General features: G+C 39.9%; 1 protein-coding gene across 3 annotated transcripts; it reads right to left on the minus strand.

Annotated features, from left to right (window-relative positions):
- Positions 1-5,268: 5,268 nt before the first annotated feature.
- ATRIP (ATR interacting protein) lies at positions 5,269-18,732 on the minus strand. Of its 3 annotated transcripts, XM_063348406.1 has the most exons (13): positions 18,310-18,732; positions 17,604-17,686; positions 15,939-16,109; positions 15,175-15,290; positions 14,711-14,871; positions 13,219-13,314; positions 12,300-12,429; positions 10,338-11,069; positions 9,563-9,705; positions 8,872-8,963; positions 7,861-7,944; positions 7,341-7,590; positions 5,269-5,986 (listed from the first exon to the last, which is right to left on the minus strand). In XM_063348406.1, exons 1-13 carry the CDS (start codon positions 18,677-18,679, stop codon positions 5,919-5,921), a joined length of 2,496 nt encoding a protein of 831 aa, XP_063204476.1. In that variant the 5' UTR covers positions 18,680-18,732; the 3' UTR covers positions 5,269-5,918. The 3 variants fall into 3 exon arrangements, with proteins under 3 accessions (XP_063204476.1, XP_063204478.1, XP_063204477.1); XM_063348408.1 differs by lacking the exon at positions 15,939-16,109; XM_063348407.1 differs by lacking the exon at positions 7,861-7,944.
- Positions 18,733-24,945: the final 6,213 nt, after the last annotated feature.

The raw sequence follows: 24,945 nt of genomic DNA on the forward strand, positions 1-24,945 counted from the left end.
GCTTGGAGGGGGGGGTGACACACACAAACAAAACACCAAAAAAACAAAGCCCACAAAAAAAAACCCCCAAACTTATTCTGAAAGAGTTGTTTATCATGGAATAATCAGGTAATTTTGGAACGTTACTTGAATTTGTTGGAGTTTCTGCTGCAGGCTGATAATGTGTTGCAGGTGAAATGTACACCATTTCACTTCCGGTTTTATTTCACATTTTCTCAACAGAATTTATATTAGTTAACTGAGGACAGCAGAGAAAATGTATGCTCCTAAAAAACTAAATCTAGAAAACAAATACAATTAATGTTTGGGCTAGAAATTACACCAGGAGATTGCAGAGTTATTTCTGATGTTTCTGTTGTCGCTACTTTTTAGTTCATCTGTTTTTCTTTTCCCATGACTTTTTAGCAGGTGCCTCTGTGCAATATGGCTGAATTTGAGAAGTGACAAGTGGAGAAGCCTCCTGTTGAGAGAAAAGCTGTGTGCCTTCCCTTCTCTTTGCACACAGGTGTGAGGAACAGGAGCTAGTGTTTTGTTTAAAACCGTCAGATTTTCTTTAACGAGGACATAGAACTTCAAATGTACCTTCACCCTCTAAAATTGCTGCAGAATGTCCTATAGGAGAGCAAACTGCTGAACTAAAAAGTTGAGATCCCGGGATTAGGTGAGGAATACTGTTGGTTACGTTTTTTAATGTTTAGTCAGCAGTTGTTTATGTGGTAGCGTGAATTTTTCCAGAACAAAACTTGGCATGCATCTTTAAAACCCACGGCAAGGTTGCACGGAGGAACTGGATACAAAGAAGGGAAAAAGTATAGCAATTATCTCCTTTTTTTTTTTTTTCTTTTTCAAGTATGGAAACTTGGTATCATACATAGACATGTATGATAACTTGCCAGGTTTCCTTTAGCCAGTGGTTTGGCGCCTATTTTTTTTCCCTCTGGTTACTATTTGACTTTGTGTACTTGTTAGTATAGCCTGCGTCACAGCAACCTGGTCGCACTTACGGCTTTTAAGTAAGCCATATAGGAGGTAAAAAAAATATCCGAGTTAAACCTGTTAGAGGTGAGATAAAGCTGAAGAAAATACGTTCTTTTATCCTTTCAAGAGCTCAGGCATCTGTATTGATGGAGTAGTCTCCTCTGCTTCGCCTTTTTATGTCAGTCTCCACTAAGGGTAAGTTAGCCGTATTATAAAGGATGTCCTTCTGTTGCAAAGTGACTTCTTTAGGCGTGAGAAAAAGCTACCTACTTTTGTCAATACTGGATAGTGAGGAGGCTCTGCCTGCCTCTCTGTTTCCCCCGGGGCCGCAGTGTGCTGTGTGGGTTCGGAAGCAATGCCGTTTTCAGTCTCAGTGCTGTCCCTCTTCTCCTGCAGGCTGACAAGGCGGGTGTATGTTTCACTTTTTGGTTTGCTGGAGTGAAGAACAGTTCAAGATGCGTATAAATTAACCTCTGAGATCCTGTTTCCCTTACTGCAGTCAAAATAACTTTTTAAATCAGTTACTGGAGACTTTTCCTTCTAACATTTCTTGTTCCTGCCGTTGCATTTCGTGGCTCACTTGCCGATGTTACTTTGGCCCTGGAATCCAGTAGAATCTGCTTTACAGGCTGCTGGACAGGTATGGCAGCACAGCCGTGCTGTAAAGGAGGTCTTTAGCAAAACAAATTGTTCAGCTACATTCTCAGAATACCAACCTACAATATGAGACAGCTAGACAAATGCATAGACAAAAAAAAATTACTGTTCTGTGTTATCTCTGTTAGGAGACTGCACTTATGTGGTTGGAATATAATAACCGATATGAAAATAAACTAGCTGTCTCCTCTAGATGTTTTCAAATGCAGGTTACCACTTGAGCAGCTATTCAGAGCACTGTTTCACTTACAAGCTTTAGGACTAAAACTTTTAAGATTAGTCCAAGGTGAACCATACATAGCTGCTGCAGGGACAAGGTGCTCAGCATGCTGCTAGCTGTTTGCAGTTAAACTTAGTACTGAACATGTTCGCCCTCAGTCTTGGAAGCATTTTGATATACTTCAGCCACAGCGGGTTTGTAGGTCTCTATAAAACTCACAGACCCACCTTTTCTTATCAGTCTGCTAAATAATCAATGATACGTAGTTTTTGTTTAACAATTTACACTGTAAACGCGAGTTTGCATGTTATTACCTTCACAGCAGGTAATACACAGGCAGATTGGAACTGCTGCATTTGACCATAATTAATATTACTGACTGTAACATAAAACCAGTATTCAGTGGTTAAATCAACTTACTGTGTTAATAGTCTAGCACAGGCTAAACTTTCTAAGCAGTAGTTCACGCTAGTGAGATTAATATGAATAAAACCAATTTGCATGCTATGTGATGAGGTATTTTGAATTTGCCATCTTGACCTATTACAGCATGGTTTACAAAAATGTTTTGAATTGTTTGTCTTGCCTGGGGAAGTTTGCTTTGATTGGCGGCTGGACTAGATGATCTACAGAGGTCCCTTCCAACCTCAACTAGTCAATGATTCTGCAAGTTGTAGAAAATAAGGTGTTACCTGTGCAAATTCTCTAAATATTTTAGTCAACGAAGCATTATTTACTTTATCTCTGTACAAAGCTTTAGTAGAAACAACTGGCAGCATGTTTGACTCCACGTAGTACATCAGGTCCTTGAATCACCACAGGAAGGTGCTTAGCAATGCAACGTTACCTCCTCCTGTGCTGCAGCTGTTCAGGGGGCAGTGTCAGTAGATCTTAAAATACAAGTCAGCAAGGCTATCATCCTCCTTTTTGCAGGAAGTTGCCCAAGTAATGGGTAAACTGGCAGAGGGGACTGCTTTCTTCATCCAGCTCCTGCCTGGCTTTAGTCCTGTCTGGACAGGACAGTTCATTGAGGAGGAAAAAACCAGCTCTACTTAGCTCAGCTTTCAGCAAAAGGGAAACTCTGGTTGCCATCCCCATGAGGAAGAAAACAGATGAGTGGCTGCTGCTGACTGAGGAATGTGATCATCATGTATAGAACACGACTGGTGGTTTTTGTTGTTGCTCAGTACTTCATTATACATCCTGTGACTGTGCTTGATGCCAGAGTAAATTTCTTTTTCTCAGTTAATACAGAAGCACAGCTCATCTATAACATGTTGGGGAAAATGCGAACTGGCCTTGAAAAAGAGAGCTCCTATGCTGTGAATTCTTCAGGGCGTGCCCAATGAGAACAGTCCGAGTTTGTTATTTTTATGTCATGAAGATAATAAACCAGTAGCCCCATGATCTCTAATAATTCTTCGGGTTTTTTCAGGGGATGATCAGCTGTTGCATACGTAATAGGATCTCTTTAATCCCAAGAGAATGTAGAAAAGGGAAGAATTACTGAAGGTCAGTACAATTTTGCAATAATCCTGACAAAAGATTGGTCGCTGTGAATGACTTAACGTACAGTGAATTATGGCAGTTGTGTAATTATACCTATGTCTGCCTTTTCTCTTTAGGAGTGCAGACTCATTTTTCCTTAGGAGAGTCAACCTTTCAGTTACAGCAGATGCCTTCATTTTTAAAAGCTATGGTTTAATTTCATAATACCATGATGCTGCTATCATTTCTACCAGTGAAGGTGTAGGGTTTGTTTGTATATAGCCTAGGCTATACCACTTTAAAGTCAAAAGTGGGAAGAAAACAATCGGAGTGTAGATGTACAAGTTAGGGTGTTGTCTGTTAGAGTGGGCGGATGGGAGCAGACATAGTGCCAGAAGGGAACAGTTAGGGGTATTTTCCTAGCATTTTTTTTTCTACTGATAACACTTGTGTTTATATAAAGTTTAGCAGTAATACACTTCTCCCTTTTACCCACATGCCCTTTAGATGAGGCCAGGAATTTTTTAAACAAGTTTTTATAACTGGATCACTTCAGCAATTTGGGATTCCTTAACTGTTTTTTGTCCAAACTCCTTTTAACAGCTCATTTGTTCTGTTCACCTGAAGAAGGAGTTTAATGCATCTTATCTCTATAAACTCAAATTATGTTTAGAGAAATTAGGTGGTGAGAACAGCATAGAGCAGTTGAGAAGTGATGGCACGTCATTGCATTTTGGGATATTGCGACTATCATATAATTGTTAGAACAGCTCTAAGTTTGCCACTGACTTAACAGCCAGATACTGCTTTACCACTGCTCATCGGGCTATTTTTAAAGAACTATCTTAATATTAAATATTATCTTATTAAAATTAAATATTATCTTTACATTAAAGAATTATCTTAATGTTTATTTGGGGTTTGAGTAAGGGGCTTTTACCTGACATTAACAAACTCTTATCTCTAGTCCTAAAAGCCAGAAAGTGCTAAGTGCTGTTTTGTTTGAGGTTTTTTGTGTTTAATGCTGTGGGGTTTTTTGTTGTGTTGTGGTTTTGTTCTTTTTTTTTTTTTAGAGGACAAGTCAAATGGTTTTATGTCACGCTGAAACTTCTGTAGCATGTCTTGTCTAGTGCCCTGGTGGCAGTTCTAGGGTAGTTATCATGCCAGCACACACGGACTCAGAAGGCTTTGCCGTCATGTGCCTGTGTGTCCTTCCTTGTTGCATTTAAGCAGGACAATGGCAATTGTCCAGATGCTACAAAGGAATTGAAACCTGTTACTGAGAGGAGCAGTTGGCAGCTTGTGTTGTACAGACAGGAACTGGTGGAGCTCTGCCAGCTGTTGCTCGAAGAGGAGGCAGTTTAGCCCTAGGCTGTGTTGTGGAAGGAGTGAAGCTTTGGCCCTAGGGAGATGCTGGATTATTACACTGGTTATTTCTACATAGCGGTTTCTGAGAAAGTTCTCTTCAAAATCAAAAGCCAAGTCAAAAGCTTGCTCAGTACACGGGAGTGTGGACAGGCACACCAGGGCAGGACACAGCCTCTTTGGGTTATGACCAGAGAATTGGGTATTTCCCAATTTTCCAAGGGCTTCCTTCCCACTGTAGTACTGCCACCTCCTCCTCCTGGTCCCTGGAGCCAGGCTTGTCCTGAATCAACTATGTGTCAAAAAATGAAAAGCTTTCCATATTATTTTAAAATACAAACCTGTAGGTTGTTTTAGTAGCACTCACACTTTCCTGTTTAGGGTCTAAGGTTCAGCTGATACCTGCAGCTGAGTATGACAGGTGACAATCATACAATACAGCAAAGTTCAAAGTTCAAAACCAGTCATTCTGCCACTTTTAAATATCCTTACCTTGCCTACTAAGAAAGAATGTTCTCTTCAACCTTACCATCTTACTCTTCTAAGGTAACTTGTTTAAAAAAAAAAAAAAAATTCTAGTATTTTTTGTTTTGGCATCTCAGCAGTTCCATGAAATTGAGAAAAATTACTGAACTCAGGTGATCATTACAAGGCTTTGAATTTCTTGCTCAGAACTGAACTGACAACTTTAAGTTATTTCTAGAAGGGCTTTTAAAATTAGTAAACTCTTTACTAATATCAACATGAAAATTTTGGAAGTCAAGCAAGAAAGTGTTACAGCTGCAAAAGAAACAGACATGGTCAAAAGACATTCATATGACCTCAGTGATCCCAAACATCTCAGCACATTCAGCATCGTAAATTCAGCTGTAGTCCCAGTAAAATGGAGAACACAATAGTGACATTTCTATTCCATTCACAGCAGTTTCATAAAGGATGAAATTCATAAACAGAACCGGTCATTAGCCATGGAGTTGTTTTGCACAGCAAAACAGTACATTGCAGTATAATTCTTACATCAAAATTTCTTTGTTTTCATCTACATTTAGATGGTGCTTAAGTAAAATAATCACAAAAAAATGTGTCTTAGTTGTGCTGCATCTGAGTGCAACCTTTAGATTATCACTTAATAAAACAGATTTCAGATTTACGCTGGCAATGATTATTATGACTTAGATGAGGAAGGACAAAGATCTTTGCTAGATGTTAGCTAGCTGGAGTCCATTCCTTGGTCTTCTGCTTCTGGCTCAGGAGGATACAATTCATCCAAAATCAGCTCTGCAACGACAACAACAAAACTACATTTCAGAGAGTAATTTTCTACTTCAGCTATAACCATATTATATGGTATCTTTTGCATTTTAAGACATACTGACTGTAGAAGGCTACAGCAAACATCCTTTTTCAAGGTTCAATGCATTTCATCATACAAACTTCTTCCCCTCTTTTCTTTAATGCCTTTTTAGGCATTAAATGGGAAGACTATCTTGGACAGTCAATTAAATTTAGATATTAGTGAAAAAACAGTAAAGGGCACTTTGTTATTTTACAACGAGCTCTGACTACTTATTAAAATGTTGTTTTTGTTAACGAATTTTGAAAAGCCACTAGGACAACAGCCTAGTATTTTGTGTTGTAAAGGAAGAACCTGAGTGCGTTAGCCTTGTTACAGGTTTGCAAGCACAGGTGTGCACCACCATGCCCAATGTCACAAGCTGTTACGCTGTTTTGGTCCCTTCCCAAGCATAACTAGTCATGGCCTTAGTCGAGGTTCTAGAAAACCCTGTGACACTCTAAGCAATCAGAGTAGAACAGATACATGGCATACTGTTTGGTATCTCCAGAAAAGTCACTGTAACCAATAGAGGCATGCTTGCATGACCTGCCGTACTGATGCAATACGTACACCACAATGAAGGCTGTTATCGCTCTGGCTCTGAATAAGACCAGATGCCTTGCCTGACAACTTGTAGCGAACCACACACTGACAGAAGAGCACAATCTTCACATCAGCTCCGCAACGTGCATGTCAATAATGCCATGAGCAAACAAAGAAGCGTCATCACAGTACGAGGAGAGGCAATTTCACAAGACTAGCACTCTCTAGGAAATGGACACCAGAAGTGAGCAAAGCAAGGGGCAAGTCCTCAGGGACATGGGCTAGAGAACCTTTTGGGGTAACAGAGAAAGGTGGGGGGGTGGAAAAAGGAAGAAGAGGAGGAGAGATGTTAAGGATGCAGTGAAAAAAACCCCAAACAATTGCAGAGCGAAGGTGTAACGCTAGTTGAAGACTTGGAATAATGATTTTTTTAATTTATTTCTTTTTTTAATTAAGGTAACATAGTGCAGATTGTTCTACTAAAGACAGCTGGAGTAAAGGATTTGGTTGATCAGATAGTAGGGGCATATCTCTACAGCGAGAAGAGCAAAATAAAGCTATTAAGAACAGTAGAGTAGTGATTCAGTATAATGAAGATTGAGAAGCACTAGACTATGGACTGCCTTCAGAAGTCTGAGCAAACACCCATGGTGTTTGGTACGTGGTACTTGTTCAATGAGGAAAGGGAAAGAAGTGGAATTTCTATCTCTACAGCTTGGATAAAAGCCAGCATTATCATTTGACGCAGTTTACCTTCACAGGCACTCAATTTTTGAGTCTTTTTGAGAATGGCTCTTATGCCTGGCATAGCTTGGTCATATTGATGAAGAACTTCCAAACAGTGTTCGTGAAACAGTTTATCTTTCTGAGATAGGCTGTGTAAGAGTAAAACAGCGTCCCGTAAAAACTGAATAATTCGTTCCTTATATGCACACAAGCTGTTCTCAGATCTTCTAATCTTCATCCACTGTCTATGTAACATTATAATTAGTGCCTTAACCACCTGCAAGAGGGAAAAAAAGTGCCTCAATACACAGAACTATAGTAGCGGAAAACTTATTTTATTATGAACTTTATCGATTAATCTCTTCAAACTTCAAAATTTCAGAATATTTTCTATCAAGCAAAAGCAAGCTTCCTAGAAGATGGTATCCTTGAAGTGCAGTACACTTCTGTTTCACTGTAGCTAAAAAAAGGGCAAAAAGATATTTCAGCACTGAGTAGTACCTTTAAGTTCTCAGTAGATTAAACTCAAGCCACTGTAGTGACGTACCTCGAGATTACATTGGCAGTCTGAACCGGGTAATAAAACCACCGGACTGGAACACCGCATGCACCTTGTCAGGAGTCTAACTGTCTATTACAAAAACATGCAGATTGCATTATAATCAGTACTAGGGTTCTGCAGAATTATCAAACAATTAAGCTGCAAATAAAGGGGAGGTAGAAATGATATTTCATTACTAGTTTCAAGCACTCTTGGTTTTTTTCCTTAACAGTTGATCTTTTTTTACCCCAAAAAAATTGTTACAGCTTTTTCCCTGTAAAACTTTACAGATGTAGAATTTGCCTTGCACAGAAACCTTTTCAACTTTCTGATGAGAAAGGTTAACGAGGTGCAGTGGGCCTTAATTCACCGCATACAAGTAACATGTTTACACTTAATATAACGACGTAGGTATGGGGATAATGAAAATGGTTTGAAGTTCTTTCAAATGAGAGCAGAAGTGGAGCAAAATGGTAGAACCTCGAACAAGTCACCACTATCAGTACAAACAATACCAATTAAATTCAAAAGCTATTCTTTCTATTTATAATCATGACTATGATACAGCAAGCTAGTATTTCCACTGAACACAATGAATATAATCCTAAATTGCTACAGGCTGCCTTTTATATGTAATAACTTGTAAGATGCAGTTCAGAAGTAAGTAATACAATCAAAATGAAGCATAGATCTCACTTCCTTTTACTCCATTGATCTAAAAGCAAAGTAAAGCTTAGTGTTGAACATTTACAGCCATCCTACGATCTTTCTTGCTTTTTCAGTGATTTAACTATGACTATTATGACTGATGTTATCTTTAAGAATAGATACTGATTCTGTTTCAAGCAGGTACTCTTAAAAATCAATGTGATCGCCTTCTGCCAGTCAATACTTCCAGTGTTCTATTTCAGCTGGAGAAAGAATTTGGCTTTGGACCATTTGTGCATTGCCCTGCTCCTCCCACTCCCCCATGTGGAAACAGCAGGAAAAAGCACATGAACAAACAGCTGCGGTTACCTCTTGTTCCAGCTGAAGCCAAAGCATTTCAGATGCTGATTTATCTGGTCTTGATGTAATATACATGTACAGTGCAAGAAGGAGGCAGGTGTCTGAAACAGAGAGAACTTTGTTCTTTTCCCAACTAGTCAATTGCATATGACAAAAATTAATTTTGTCACACAAGAAAACATTTCAGAGCATACGTACAGTGCTGTCCTGGGACTCATGATACAGGCTCAACTTCTCACTTTACTTCAGACATCTTCAGCAGTGCTGAAGAGACTAGTATCCCTAAACTTTATATATGTGTTTGTGGTAATACCATCCCACTTTGTTCATAAGGAATTGGGCAAAGACTATTTATCATGTAGCATACTGGAATCCCTAAACTCTACAATGTGCAGAGAAATTAAACTTCCAAACCCTTTTTTCCTCATCAGCCCTTAATATAATAGACATTAATCTGGAAAGTAGATTTAAAAATCCACATGGGTATCAAAAGTACTGTATGTAGACAGGTACCACAAGATGAAATACTCTTCAAGCAATAACTGAAACACTGCACTAGAAAACAATTTTTCAGGTAACATAGCAGGCTTTTTGCCTTTTGGGGTTTTAACACCTCGGAGCAAGGCCTGTTTCCATTACTTTTAGTCATGCTAACTAACATTCAACTGATAACAAGTCTCTGTGTTATGCAGTCTTTTACCTGAATGAGAACAAAGCTGAGCAACCAACATGTGGTGTTGAGCAATAATAGACAACAGTCTGACAGTCAAAAGGACAGCAGGCAAAGGGGTCTCCGGACACAGGCAACCGAGCAGGATCTGGCTACTCAGTAAGTGCTGAAAACTTCAAAAGAAAACTCAGATTTAGAAATGGAAAAGGCACGGACAAGCTGAAAATACACTTATTTCTTGTACACAGCATTGTAATTTGTGCCTTTTTAGCCATTCAGAACATACCTGATCTCAACGTAGGTGTCATAAATACAAAGTATACTAAAAAACATACTCTGTTACATCTGGCAGTCAGTCTGCAGTTCATACTATGGTTGTGTATATTACACCATTAGCAGATGAAATGTCTTACTTTTCAGAGCGGCATTTTACCTACCAGAGTGAGACACTGTGCTTCCATTCCTTATGCATCTCACAGCAATCTCAAAAAACCCAAAATGATCTCACAGATATTCTGATCAAGTGCATGTGGCCTTAAAAAATTTCCTCACTTTCAAGGGACCGCGATGCAATGAGGCAACAGCATCTGCTTCGTATAGACTTCATAAGCAAATCTTGTGACCGATCGGGGGTGACTACCACATGCATTAGCAGCAAAGGCAGTAGCGAGATCCTCAACTGCTTCTCAAGTGACATCTGAGAAATGTGATATTCCCCCATACATGTCAAAACTTAGATTGTCATGTGCACAAAGTATGCTAAACAACAGATTCTGAAATAATTTTAAAGCTATTACGGACTTACTTCATTAGCAAGTCCATTGTTGAATTTTCAGCTAATTTCACCAAAACTTTTAGGCTTTGGTTCAGTATACTATCAGTCTGGGAGCCTCTTGCAGCAGAAAAAGCTAAAACCTGAAGCAGCTTTTTAAACAAAGAATGTTGAGCTCGATTGTTGTTGGGAGCATCCTGTGGCGCTACAGGCAGCCCTCCTTGCGTCCTGGTATCTTCTTTGTTATTGCACTGATTATCACACAACACATTTTTGTCCATCTTGGTAACCTGTTCATCTCCAGCAGCAGAACTTTTTTCCACTTCAGTAGACAGCAACGTGTGGACAACATCCCAGCTATAAAACGCTAAATAATAAAGAATACCCAGTGATATAACTGTAGTTTCTTCAAGAGACAACCTGAAGTCCTCCTTACTTGTCACCATATTTGTGTTGGTTCTGGAAGAAACATCTGGATGGTTTCCATAAGAACCATTTACTGACTTGTCTGCCAATTGTACCGCTTGACAGTATGCACCAATATGGTGTTCTACCAAGGGCAGGAGATGCACAGCGCCTCGGATCTTGCAGGGTGTGAGGTGCAAGAACTCTCTCCGGCTTTCTGTCGGGCTTCCTTCGGATAATCCTTCGTCCATAGCAATCAAGTTCAAGCCTGTTATTGCAAGTTTTTGAGCTTCTCTCAGGGATACGAGAGGAGCAGTTTCTTCTTGAGCTGTCCTGCTGCTGGGTAGTTGTGTGGACTTCCTATCCAAATAAAATGAAAAGAAAGGAAATACTTCAGAAGAAAAGGCAGAGAACGTAAATGAGATTTGAGTTATGCCTATTCTGAATCAAATAATAGAAAGGCTGGAGCAATAAGAGATGTCTGTTCCCAAAATAAAATATAAATTGGGGGAAAAAAAAAAAATCCTACTCCTCAATAGCTGCCTGGGAAGAGCAATTTCAAAGCATTCCTAGGTCTTATGAAAGTAGTCAGAGCTTACAGCTGAATAACTTCAGCAGCTCACTATAAGCCATTCTCTGAAACTACATTTCAAACATTGGCTTTCCAATTTCATGCTTTTGATAACCTATCATACATTCTTATCTTCCCCTAATGCTACTTGGTAGCTTCTGGGAAGAACAAGTATCCGTACATTACTGATGTGTAGTATGTAGGGGCCTTTAAAGGAATACAACAAGTTATTTTCTTGGCCAGAGATGACAGAGAGAGAGTTCAGCTATTAACTAGTCAAACTGCAGCTACAAAGGCCAAACATACCACCTGTACTTGCATAAATGGCAAGGGCAATGAGACACGAGCCTTGCTATGAACCCACAAAATACAAGACGTACTAATAAAATAACATATCAGAAAATCAAAGGTATTTCAGGAGCTACAGTCTAATTCTCTAAAGTGAAAACCTATTATAATTTATATACAGTATTCATATTCATAATTCTTTACCAGTCACTATAAATGTACCTTGGAAAATTGCACATAAATTGTACATTACAAATTGAACATAGTTTAGGCTTTGAAGATATAAAGCCTACTGTTCACATTGTCAACATGATCACATTTTCACATGATCACTTTTTCAACGTTTTCTTCCCACTTAAGTCGTGATCATGTTTATATGCTTCCCTCATTGCAATCCAAGTTTTATGACCTTATGTCCTGTGGTTAACAACAGAAGCTGCTAAGAGTCGCTCCTAGGTGTTACTAAACATGTTTCTCTGCCTTCCCCTAATATAGAAATAACCTAGCTTATCTCTTATTGTTGTTCCACTGTTTAGTATCTATGATAATCAAAGACTAAGAAGCAAAGATGCAGGACGATATTCCAAATTTTGCATTAAATGGCCTAAGCAAAACAACATTTACCACAAGGAATGAGCTATCCTACATGAATTTCTTAGTGTAGAGAATGCCACTATACTAAGAACCCATCAGATACAGTTTAACAAAACAAAAAAAAAAATAGAACTTACGTATCCAAATAGTTAGGCTGCAAAGTAGCTCCAGGCAGAGGCTCAGAGTTACTGCTAAGAAGATGGCAAAGTCCTAGTAATGACCCAGGGACAATGGGCTGCTTCATGAGTGCATTTAGTAAGATAGAACCTGAAAGGATAGATACATAATTGTCTTTGGAGGAGCTTTACTATCAACTGCAACATCAACAACAAATTAATACTTCAAAAGATTAGCCTTATTTATCGTGCCCTCAACCTCAAAAAAAATGTTTTCATTACCAATCTTTCTCTAAAAGAGAATGACTTTCAGAAAAATGAATTTAAGACATGATTTAAATACTAACCAAACTATTTAGAAATATTTTAATTACAATCCTATATTAGGAAAATAGCTCGAGCCAAATGATTGTATATCCCAACTATCCTGATGACCTGCCTTCCATGTTCCAGTCCCAACGTTAAAATTATGTGATGCAGTTCTGCTCTGAACTGGAAATAAAGCAGTACCCTGAAGACTTCCTGGTGCTGACTGTTGTAAATGTTGCTTTATCATTTTTACCTTCATTTTAACAAAAAAAAGTACATTTTCCTGTTTTTATATCATTTCACAATAAAAAGCATAACATACTAATAATGAAAGAACGAGCCTTGTAATAAAATGCCTCTTGATCCATATCCTTCCATAAAGCAAAACCCAGGCAAACTCTTTTCTTAAATAGAATTAACAACATGAGGATGTTGTTAGGATAGAAGATAGTAATATAACCTGAAATGTTTTACTGCAAAATCACAATATTCAAAGCAAAAAGCTGAACGCCACTATTCTGTGTGGCGACATTTTATGCAGCAGGCTCCTCAGCATGACACCGCTTAGTAAAGGCATCTGCGCTCTTCCTCAGAAACGCTCGCTATTTCTGTATTAACAGAATTAAGTTACCTTGTGCATTTCGTTTAGGTACAGAGTTGTAGAAACCATTTTTCCCCATTGCTTCATGCTTCACGGATAAAACTTCAGGATGGGTTATCTTACTGTCTAAAACAAACAGGAATTATGAACGCAATATGAAAACTACATTGCTTATGTATCTGTACCTATCCTCCACGCACATTCATTTAGCCATAGCTGTTATATAGTGAGTAAACAGACAGTAGGCCAGAAAATATACCTGTCTTGTATAATTCAGATATGTCAAACAACAGTTAAGACCTACGATGCAAGTAGAATCGCTCCTCAAAATAGATTAGAAAAGCGAATAAAATTTCACCTTACTGTCAAATATTTCACAGATTTTTCAGGGCTACCGCTCTCCACTCTTCTTTTAGAAATAAGTAACACCTTAAGTCAAATTCCCACTACTAGCAGAGATTTACGTGACTATGTTAGTTAAAAATCAACATAAAAATCTTAACAAAAATAAACAGAAATTGAGTATTTCATAGTCTTTCAGTCATCTATATATGTCACAATTACTAGCCAAACTGAAGCCAAAAGCTTTGCAGGGTTCAGAAGAGAAATAATCGAGTGTGTTTTTCAAACAAACAGGCATATTGAGTGTTGTTACCATAATGAACAGTCAGGAGGCTGAAAAAATAGCAATACTAATGCTTTAAGGCTACTGTATTTTTCTTTTGGATGGAGTTCATACTGCCCATGCAGTTTCAGATTGAATACTGTAACCGACAGTAACATCGCAGCTTTTTCATGACTCTTCCTGAAAGGATTAGTTGATGATACACACATTTCTTCCATTTATTATTTCCTATTGGAAACATGGCAGTCAGCTACTACAACACAACACCATTTTTGTTTCGTATTATAGCAATCTTCAAATACATGCATATATTCATTTCCTAAGACTTACTCAATGAATTTCAAGACACAATTTAGTGATATTTACTGCCCTATACAGAAGAGAAGAAATGAGTATGCTGTTGCAGTTGCTTCTTTCGATACAGCTAAATATGTACGCTTTAAAATACAATCCCCCAAAAGGCCAGCTTTAAAGCCAAAACCACGAGAATACAAAAAATGCATTAGCTGACTAGCAGACCAATTCAAGAAATAGGCAAATTATTTCCTGTTCCTCTTTATTCAATAGTAAGGCAGATTAACAATTTGAATATTTTCATCCATCACATGTTAAATGAAAGTTTTTCATTTGGGCCAACAGTTGACATCTTGGCATCTGGCATATAGACATTACCAAGGTGTGAATTAAAATGATCTTGGTGCAAATTTCAGTCACAGCCATTTAATGCCAATTGGTATAAAATGGAAAGAAATTTAAGAAAAAACAAAATAAAACAAATACTTGTTTTTCTCTACAGTGAACTTACTGAAACTGTTCAGTCACATGGTACAAAAAGCCTTATCTAAGGCAGAACGTTCCTATGCAGCTAAAAATGTCGCAAGTTGTATATGGGTCTACCTTCTTTGATTGAAGCAGTCGAGGCAATCAGATTCCCTGGAGAACACAATGGTCTACTGCACATTTCAGCACTGAAGGACTCTTTTGTAGGAAAAGATCTTCTTCCAGGCTGTGGAGAACATCCTTCCGATTTCACTTGTACTGCAAAATTCTTTTTAGGGCTAAAATAAAAATCAAACCCTTAGATGAATCAATATTTATTTTGTAATCATTTTATTAAGCAATAAACAAGGATCGATTTACATCGATGTTTTAAAGGTACTTCAATATAAACCCTTTACATTTCTGTCACAGACACAATCAAGGCTCTTTTTGAGCAAATTCCATAGAGGTCAACAGACTTTTTTGGTTGTATTTTTTGAAGACAACTGAGCTGAGAGTTACATGAAAAAAGAAAACCTCTTTAATAGTATAAGCATGCATATTGTTAAAAGGAACACAAATTCGTTTTCCAAAACTCCCACCTTGGTGTTAAAACCATCTGAGCAACATGTTTATTTCTTTCACAGTTCTGAAGTCGCGTTCTTAATTCATTCATTTCTGCATCTTTGAACTGCAACTCTGACTGTAATGACAGTAACTGAAAGAGGAATTAAAAAGACAGCTTTACTGTTACCAAATAATTTAGAGGCGCTACAACTGCAGAGCAACTAGAATTACCATAAGGTTTCAAGGTTACCATCTACTTACTGTGAACTCTGCATAAGATCTCCATTTTTATGTATGCTAGTCCAATTAATACTATCTTAGAACCAAGTGTCAAAATTTCAGGCAAGAAGCATATGGCTTGTTAAGACAGACCAAGTGCCACGCAGAGCACGACTACAGTGAGGCCGTTAACAGCAGAGTAAACAGGACAAAAGCAGCCACTGTCCTCTTCAGGGCTTTCAGAAAGATGACTGCAACAGGAACAGCAATCTGATCAGAGTCATAAAGCACATTCTCTCGCTTTTTCCCATTTTAAAATACATTCCTATTTTAATGATTGCTTAAAAAAAAGCAACAAGTAAACGAAACTCTCTACCACCTGAATTTTACTCTTTTATTTTGGCCAAAGAAAGCCCTCAGCAAGTTCTTACAAATACTTTCTTCTAGGTAAGAAAATAAAAGCCTACATCATTTGCAAACGTCACACAAGTATTCTTCCTTGACTAGATGGTCTGTGACATCATTAAATCATAAAACTAGCTTCTGCATGAGATTGCAGGTAACCGACATATTTACAAACCTTTTTGGAGAACTCTTTTTCTTTTTCACTTAAAGTCTGACATTTTTGCTGTTCCAACAGCATGTATGATCTTTTCTGTTCCTCCATAGCATACTCCATCTGCTGCATTGAGTCACGCAAAATTTTAATTTCTCCATTTTTAGTGAGAATTTCATCCTGCATTTCTTTCAGCTGCAAACAGATGGATCCCGTTAAAGGATGTATATAACCAAAAGTAGGTATTTAATAACATTATGTGGTTGAAAATCAGGTATATTTATACTTCCAGGGGAGAAAAATGCTCCTGTAATTCAGTTCAGAAATTCTGCAATGTTGCTTCTAATGTTTTTCTGATTAAATCAGGCTCAGCTAGTGTTGCCTCTAAAAGAATTATAAAATGACAGCAAAGGCACATCCTCATATACCATCCTGGTATCTGGCAGAGACCATTCTTCTCTTTCCTCTTCTCTGTGATTATGTTCTTTCTTTGAAACGCATTCTACTCACACACGACAATAATTTGTTCATTGTTTGGATGATAACAATGATAATTTAATTCCAATATTTCATCCAGCATGGCAGCCAACAAGCATCCTGTCCTAAGACACGCTACCACCACCCAGGCAGTATCTTCACAAATACTCTCTGAACAGCCATCACCACTCGGAGGCAAGACTTTGGAGAGATAACAGAATGAGTTATTCAGAAAAGCATGGAGAAAAAAAAGCAGAGAGACACCTCTATACCACTACGTAAAACTATGGTTCACCCCCACGTTGAGCATGGTGTACAGCTAGGAGTGTTCCCAATGAAGAAGGATATAGTAGAACTGGAAAAGACACAGAGAACAGAGGGAAGGGTGATGAAAGGCAAATAGGGTAGGACCCTCCTGTCTGGGAGAAAGCACGACTGTGAGGAAACAAAGGTCCACCGAGCTGTGAGTGCTATGCTCAAGTTACTCCTTGTCCACTACCTCTCCTAACAGCCAGGACCCATCTCCTGAACATCAGTAGGGTAAAAGTTCAAAATAAAAATCGAAGAAATTCCCTGACACAATGTGTTGTTAAGCTGCAGACCTCTTTCACACTAAAAAGTACCCAGAACCAAATACACAAGCATTTTAAAAAATACACTATAGAATATTAAATACATGTATAATATTTCTGAATCAGGAAGTACCTACATGCAATTTTACAAGAGGCTAAAAGACTCTTCTGGTAAAATATCATCATAAACTTGCTCAGGTCTTATATTCTTCCTAAGCTGTCAGCCAAAGAAAGGATGGACATGGTACAGGCATTTCTGCCTTCTTACTTTTCCACATCTATTTCTTCCCCTAGTAACTTTCCATAAGGGATCATCAGAAGGTAAAGTAACACCACACAGCCTAAAAGTTTCTCTAATCTTTAAGTTGCACAAGCCAACTTTTGCTGACAGGACAATCAGTTTGATAGTAAACAAATAAAATTGACAAATTAGCCTTTACTAATCTGAAATGACCAAATATAGCTCTTACTCTTAGTATTACTGGAGCTGTTTCCAATACGATGCTTTTAATAGATTCATGGATTTCAAAGATCAACTTGATTAGAGTGAAATACTTGGAACCGAACTTATACCACTTTTCAGTTAGCTCTAACAAAAGACGTGCTATTTGCCAGGGGCGGGGGACAAGATGTTGCTAACCTTCTGTTTAATTTCTTCATGCTGTGTCTGTAGTACTTCAAATTGGAACGCATCTCTCATCAGACTATCTTCTGTACTGCTTCCTAGTGCGGAAAAAAAGACAAGATCTGTTCTGAAGCACGGGTGCCTATGTACGTCACTGATGACTTAACATCAAGATTTTCTTATTTGCCATTACGTATGTCTGAATATCTTCGTACTGTCAGTACAGAGAGGGAAATCACACGCATCCAATCACCACAGTAACTTTCTAAGAGCTTGCACACCAATCCTTAAAACAGAGAGGAAAACCCTCCCCACAAACGTTTCTAGTATCTTAAAATAGTATGGTGACCCGCGGCAAGCGCAAGCATTTCCTCCAAGATAATTTTACTGCACCCTAGACAAACGAGGGTTAGCTGACAACTTTTTGAGCTGGAGAGATTACAAACGTTAGCGCTGCTGAAACACATTTGGAGAGGATTTAAACACTCTGTACTTTAATAACGAGCAAACCCCAGTATGCTTTTTCAAGGTAAACCTGAAAACCACCTGTTAATACAAGAGATACTACACATTTACTAGCGGAAGTTGGTGGTTTGGAAAAAAAAACCCATCTGGTAGCAATGTGCACAAAACTTAGAGCACGTTCGTGAGCCTGGTTTCACGCGTTTCGGAGGTGGCACTAAGGCCACCGGCCCCTCTCCTGCCCCGCCAGCACACCGACCTTTCGCCTCCCGCCCCGCGACAGGGGCTCTGCCCCGGGCCGGCCCCGCCGCCGCCCGCCGCTCGCCGCCGCTCGCTCCCAGGCCGCCCCACGCCTGCTCGGGGAGGCCGCCGGCCCGCTCCTGCGACAGGGCCTGCGAGGCCAGGATCTCGATCTCCTCCAGGTCGTCCGCCGTGAAGTCGTCGCTGTCGCCGAAGGGGTCCCCGGCATCGCAACCGGGCCAGGGCCCGGCCGCCCCCCCGCTCTTGGGGCGCTTGTGGGGCGGGAAACCGTTCTCCAGGGCGGCCGGAGGCGCGGCCCCGGCCCAGCCCGCCCCGCCCAGCGCCGGCCCGCTCCGCTTTCGCGACCCCGGCGAGGGCTGCGCCGCCATGGCGTGCACCCGCGCGCCCTGACGGACCCGCCGACCCGGACACGCCCCCGCTGCGCCGCCCACCAATCACAGGTAGGCAGGGCTTTCCGTCGGACCAATCAAGGAACAGACGGCCGACCTACGGCGGTTCCCGAGGGTCAAACACAGCGCAGGCTGGCTGTAAGCGGCTGCACGATTGGTCCGCGGCTTCCCGCGCTGCAAGCGCCTCGCTGATTGGCCCGGGCCGTGCGCGAGCGGGGTGGCTGAGGACGGTGGGAAGGCTCGTCCCGTCCCGCTAGCGGTGTGAGGTGAGGGGCTGCTGACGTCAGCCGTGATGTCACAGCGCGTCGCGGTGACGGAGTGTGACGGCAGGGGCTGGGCTGCGGCACCTGGGCGGGCTGCGGCCGCGCCTCAGCAGGGCCGCAGTGACAGGTCGGTGATGTCATGAGCAGCACCTGGTGACGTCATGGCGTGCAAACCCAGCAGGGGGCCGCACCGCGTGCTGGCCTGTCCCGCAGCGTGGCCATGGCGGTGCCCTCAGCTTCTCAGTGGCGGGCCCTGTGCCGGGGGGCGGCAGTGACACACGGCCACTGTGGCACTGCGCTGTCATGGCGCTGCCAGCCCTCAGGGGGGGCCGCCCCGGCTGCCCTCACCTCTCCCGGCGGCTTACGGAGAGTGCTCTGACCTCTCTGGCGCAGGCTCACGGAGAAGCCATACCCGTAGTTAATGCAAATACGGACCCCGGCTGCTGGCCGAGTGAGACATTTCGTCTTCTCAGTCCTCTCTCTGTGAGGACACCCTGCGGTGGTGTTACCAAAGACAGGCCTCTGCTTTGTTTCTAAAATAATTGTTTCTTACTGACCTTCTTAATGTGTGAGAAAATAGCTAATTACCGACCTTCCTGCTGTGTAAAAATAGTCACTGAGCTGAGGTTACAGATAGTGATAATGAGGAGACAATCAGAAGTAGTTAATCACTTCAAGGTTCTTCTATACGTCAAGTATGTACTCCTATACCAATTAGGATAGAGTTATGGCTACTTCAAAGAACATCGTTAATACCTTCAAGAAGTCGGCAAACTTACAGCAAACTTTTACTGTCCTGAGATGGCCCAATACCTTAAAAGGATAATGTGAGGAAGGGTCTCCTTACGAAAACAACCACTGAGACACTCACGCTTGTGCAGAGGCGTTTTGCCAACGCAGCAAAATTTGATATGCGTGTGCAAAAAGACTATTCGGTCATCCTAATGAATATGTAAGCCTATGTGGAGTTATGTATTAGGTAGGCAGAATAATGAGAATATTTTGTGTATAAATAATGGGTGAATATCCCCAGTAAGGTGTGCTAGATTTGTGGGTTCTTCCCCTAGCACACAGTCAAATAAAGCAATATCTCCTCTCTAGAATACTTTTGGTTTCGAGGGCTTTTATTTCAGGTAACAGTGGCTGCAGAGGAATGTGAGGCTACAAACATACAGTGCTGGGAATATGAGACACAAGGCTGTGAGGAAAGGAAATTATTTTTACTCAGCAAACTCCTAATGCTTGTGAAGGCCAGGAAGCACTCACTGATTTTCTACTGCAGACTCAAAGGGGTGTTACGTCCTCAAAGTTGGGCCTATTATTTTTTTTTAATTGTAGTCCTAATCTAATGCTTAAGTCTGTCGAACAGCCCATTAAAAAAAATAAAAGACACTTTGCCATGTAATATTTGCCCTCATTAGTATCACCACAAAGGTAGTAATCAGAGTAATTTTTCACTTGCTCTGCTAAATCATTGTCAGCCATGTTGCTCGCTGGTTAAAGGTTTAAATGCTTCAGCAAAGAAAATGGGATCTTAAACAGCTTATTTTCATGGGTTTTTCTTTTTCAGTGAAGTATTTTCAATGATGTATTTGCAATGCTGTCAGAGAATTCTGTTTTCCCTTGTTCGTTTCTCTATTTCCCTCTATGTGCGACAAATTTATCACTAGATTGTTGTTTATCTATGCACTGCTCTGGCATAAGCAGCGGCAGCCTGTGATCAGCCAGTAAGGCCCAAAGAAAGCCCTTAGGGTAAACATCCTCAGCTGTGCTGTTGCATCCCAGCTTCTCTGCTAAAGTGACAGCAGCTGGTCCCGCTGAATTTAAGCAGCCAGGGCAGCTGCATTTAGTCAGTATAGGTACATAAAAAAAAAAAAAAAAAAAAAAAGAAAAAAAAAGGGGGTGGTCTGAGTAGGAGAGAATGCTTGTATTAGGAGAGAATGCTTGTATCACTTTAGTTCTGTGGTACTGGCTTAAGATTTTGTTTCTCTAAGAAGTTTTGATTTATTAATTAGTATATCAAACTGGAGAAGTTATGGAGGGATTTGATGCTTAAACCATTGAAGGTACCGTTATTTGTGTTGGAAATTCTTTTTTTTCCCCTGTGGTGGGAATGATAACATAATGCTTTGTAGTGTAGTGCTAAAGAAAACATAGTTCTTGCTTTTAAGAATGGTTTTATTTGATTATGCTTAGGGAGAGATGTTTCTACTAGGCAGAGTAAAACCAAAAATGATTGTTTAGTTTAAAACCTCCTCTTGCAGGTTGTAGCGCTCTGTTTCTGCTGTCTGTGTTTGTTGAGGCATGTATTGAGACCTTAATTTAAGTAACCTAAAAAGAACTTTATTTAGACTTTACTTGGTCTTAATGCTGTTTTTTTTCTTTGATAAAAAAATAGGCTTGTGCTATTGTTATTGCTACTATTTTTTATTATTACTACTCTTGCTTTTAAATAATGATATGCTGTATAAGTGATATAGCTTCAGTTTTACTTTCTCCTTTTCATCTAGCTGAAGTTGAGGGAAAAGGGAATAATAGAATACTTACAACTCTTTCTTTTTAAGAAGTGTTAAACAGTTTAACAATAAAGATACTGACTCTGTTTTCCTCTACTCCAGGTGTTCCTGCTAAAGAGGAGTGACTTGCAGATGAACAGAGTAACAGCAAAGTAAGTCTGAGTTAATGAGCTAAAAAAATTCTTTGTGAAAGTAGGTTATACGTGTGGTGGTTGTTGTAGGAATTATGCAGCTGCTACCTAGTCTATGTTAGGAATTATGTGGCTGCAGTCTCAACAGGGCTCACCCTAGGTTCTTGTTCAAAGAAGATAAACGTTAGTTTTACCAAAAAGTTTACACCCGGTCAGCTCTTGCAGCCTAAGGCTTCAACTACTTTACTCTCTAGTGCTAAGCAAGGCTATTAATCCTAACAGTTCTCAACAGGAGTGGTAATTTACCTGCGTCTGGTGGCTGTGTGATGAGGCTTCTTGACTCTCAAGCCATAGAAATCTTCCAGAAAAAGGAAGAAAACCCAAACCTAGAAGCTTTTGGTTTTTTTCCTCTGTGTGTGAGTACTTAAAACTTGTTTCAAAATGAAAAATAACATGTATCAATGTCTACTGCTGAGTTTTGCTGGTACAGTGTTTCCAAATTGTTTAATTACCATCTCCAGTGCCGTGTTATTGGAACCCTTAGTACTCTCTAAAACAGCCTGTTTATAAAAATGGTTAGCTCAATATTTGGCAAATAACTGGTTTCTTGATGAACCTTTCCTAGAGTTTGTTTTAAATACTGATGCTTAAGGAACTACTTTCTGTCAGGGAGTCAAATATATTACTATAATTCGAATAGTTACATACAAGTAACTATAAGTCAAATAGTTACATATCTGCTGATTGCTTTTTGTCTTCCTGTGGCTTGTTTAATTTGAGCCTTAAATGTGAAACTCACTGAGGAGAGTACAGGAAATCAAAGTGTGACTTTAACATTACCTGACGACTGTGGCATCTTTTTACTTTTTTTATGGACAAACCTTCTTACCTTCTTATTTCAATTCCGCTTAGGACTAGTGGATCGAGGTGCCAGACCTCAATATAGCGAGCATTAATTTGGGCTAGCACTGTTATAACATTGACTTTTTATTCATGAAGTATTTTTAACTGCCTTTAATTTGCTTGTTTAGAAAGCTTTTTCTACTCTCATCTTTACTTAAGTTTCTCACAAGCAAGTTAAAACCAGATTCCTTAACTGTCCTGACTGTAGTAGAATCTTGTCTGACTGACATACAGTAAAATCAGACTGTATATAATTGGGAATTTGTGTGTATGTTCATATGGAGACATGTAGCTTAGGAGGGGTACACTCTTTAGCATAATTAAGCATGAAGTTTAATAATGTATGCCTGGTTTTGTACAGTTCTTAATGCTGTTAACAGTAATGTTATGTTTATTCTGAATACTAGTAAGAGTTTCATAGCTTCCATGTAAATGTTGTTTCTTTGTCCGTTATTTTAATGAATCTGGAAATGAGTAGCTGTCTCACTGCATTTGTGATAGTGCTATCAGGGTGTTAGAAGCTTTGAAGTCGTGCAGTATAGGTATGGTAGGGGAAGTCTGTCTTTCACAAATGGAAGGGGTGTGAGTAAGGTGGGGAAGCGTTTGGGATAAGTACCTGACAGAATGTGCAGAATAAACCTAGAGCTTGTCTTAAACCAATTGTAAAATGTTGTTGTGCAGGAATAGATCAAGTGTCTAGACGAAGTAACAGATAATGTAGCCTTACTCTTTTTTTTTTATTGCTGTCATGTAACTTAACTAGCAAGTGATGATCGTGTTTGCCCAAATGTAGGGTGATGTGCTCCATGTGTACCTGGGTGGCTTTACTAGTGAAGTCTCCAAAGCTGGAGAGCTGGGATTTGTGTTCTAATTCTCAAAACACTGAATAAAACAAGACTGAAGTAACTGGGTGACTGATAGGTCCAGGTACCAGCAAGATTAATTTTTTTAGCTTAATTTCTAAAGTTTGAGGTACTGAAATGCAAATTGGACTTCAGTGAAAACTTGTCCTAATAAAATAGCATCTTGATCCAGATCTGAGACTTGGTTAGGAGAGGGGGTGGTCTGGAGCTAACAGCTGAGGAAGCACAGAAATTCACTGTCTCCTCTTGAAGAGGAGGTAAAAGAAGATTATTTTTTTTTTCCATGATAAAAATATCTTTGGTTAGGCTATGGAATGGCATACAGAATTATACTTTAGTTAAGTTGTAAAGTTGGGTTGTCAAACTAGGTGATAGCATCTGAGTTTTGGACAAATGTCTATAGCTTTGTCTTTTGAGGTTCTTGGCCCTTCTGTCTTGGTCCTGTTGCTTGCTATTAGAGGAAACGGAGGGCAAGAAGTCTTAATCATCTTAATTGAGTAACATCAAGTAAGGAGTGCGCTACGTGAGTTCTAATGTTGTCATACTGTTACAAATAATTTTGTCAAAGTTGGATAGGAACTTGCTTTCTTGAAATAGATTTTCTACAGACAGAATGAGTCTGAAGAAGTTTTAACTGGAAATGTAATGACACTTCAGTTTGACTGTTTCAACACATCAGCTGGCAGAATCTAGCAAAAATAAACTGTTGGGAGTAAACTGTAGTTCTCTGATAGCTTAACGAACAAACTGCTTGTTCTGCTGCTGCAGGTAACTGGGCATTCCCCTGTGAACTCCTCCTGTGCGGGGTGAGGTTTGGCTCTGTGATGAGCTGTTCCTCTGTCCCCCCGTAATTACAGCTGTGCTGATTTCTGACCCTTAGATTAAAGGGACAGAGGTTTGGGGAAAGATCCTGTAAATTCTCAGCCTGTGCTAAACTGGTTGCTAGCAACAACTGAAACACTAGCCTGACTACTTTTTTTTTCTTCATAGTTCTGTTATTGAGTGCATATTAGCTGGTAATCTCTAAATAGCTGTAAAACTGGATCTAATTGTAAAGGTCTGCAGATGAGGTTTTTTTTTTTTCTCCTCTTAACTCCCTGGGTATGGGTTTTGCTTCTGATGAACTAGAGGTGATGTCAGGTTCTTAAGGCTGATAGGCAAGAACAGGGATAAGGATTAGGATGTGCAGTTGGGAAAACAAAGATATTTAGTTTCCTCAAAGGTGAGGTCCCTCTGAAGGGCTCCAAAGTAGATTTAAGACACAAAACCAGTGAAGGGAGAGGATGTATTTAAATAAGGCAAGGAAGAAAATAAAATGGTTAGGGCATTGTGTGAGCTTTTGAAAGAAAAATGCTTTTGGGGAGTGTGTTGAGTTATGACTGCAGGCTGTCCTGTGATAAACTCCTGACCTTAGTCATTGTTCTTCGAAAAAGTGTTGGGAGGAATCCCTTGTGAACAGCACTTCAAGGCTGGGGGGGAAAAAGTTTGTGTTTATTTTTTTGGCTAGAGAGAATGCTTTTTGTAAACTCAGGGGATCCTGGCTATACCTAACACAGCTGCTTTTTAAAA

The sequence above is a fragment of the Chroicocephalus ridibundus genome, chromosome 10, assembly GCF_963924245.1.
Source record: "Chroicocephalus ridibundus chromosome 10, bChrRid1.1, whole genome shotgun sequence".
Classification (NCBI taxonomy): domain Eukaryota; kingdom Metazoa; phylum Chordata; class Aves; order Charadriiformes; family Laridae; genus Chroicocephalus; species Chroicocephalus ridibundus.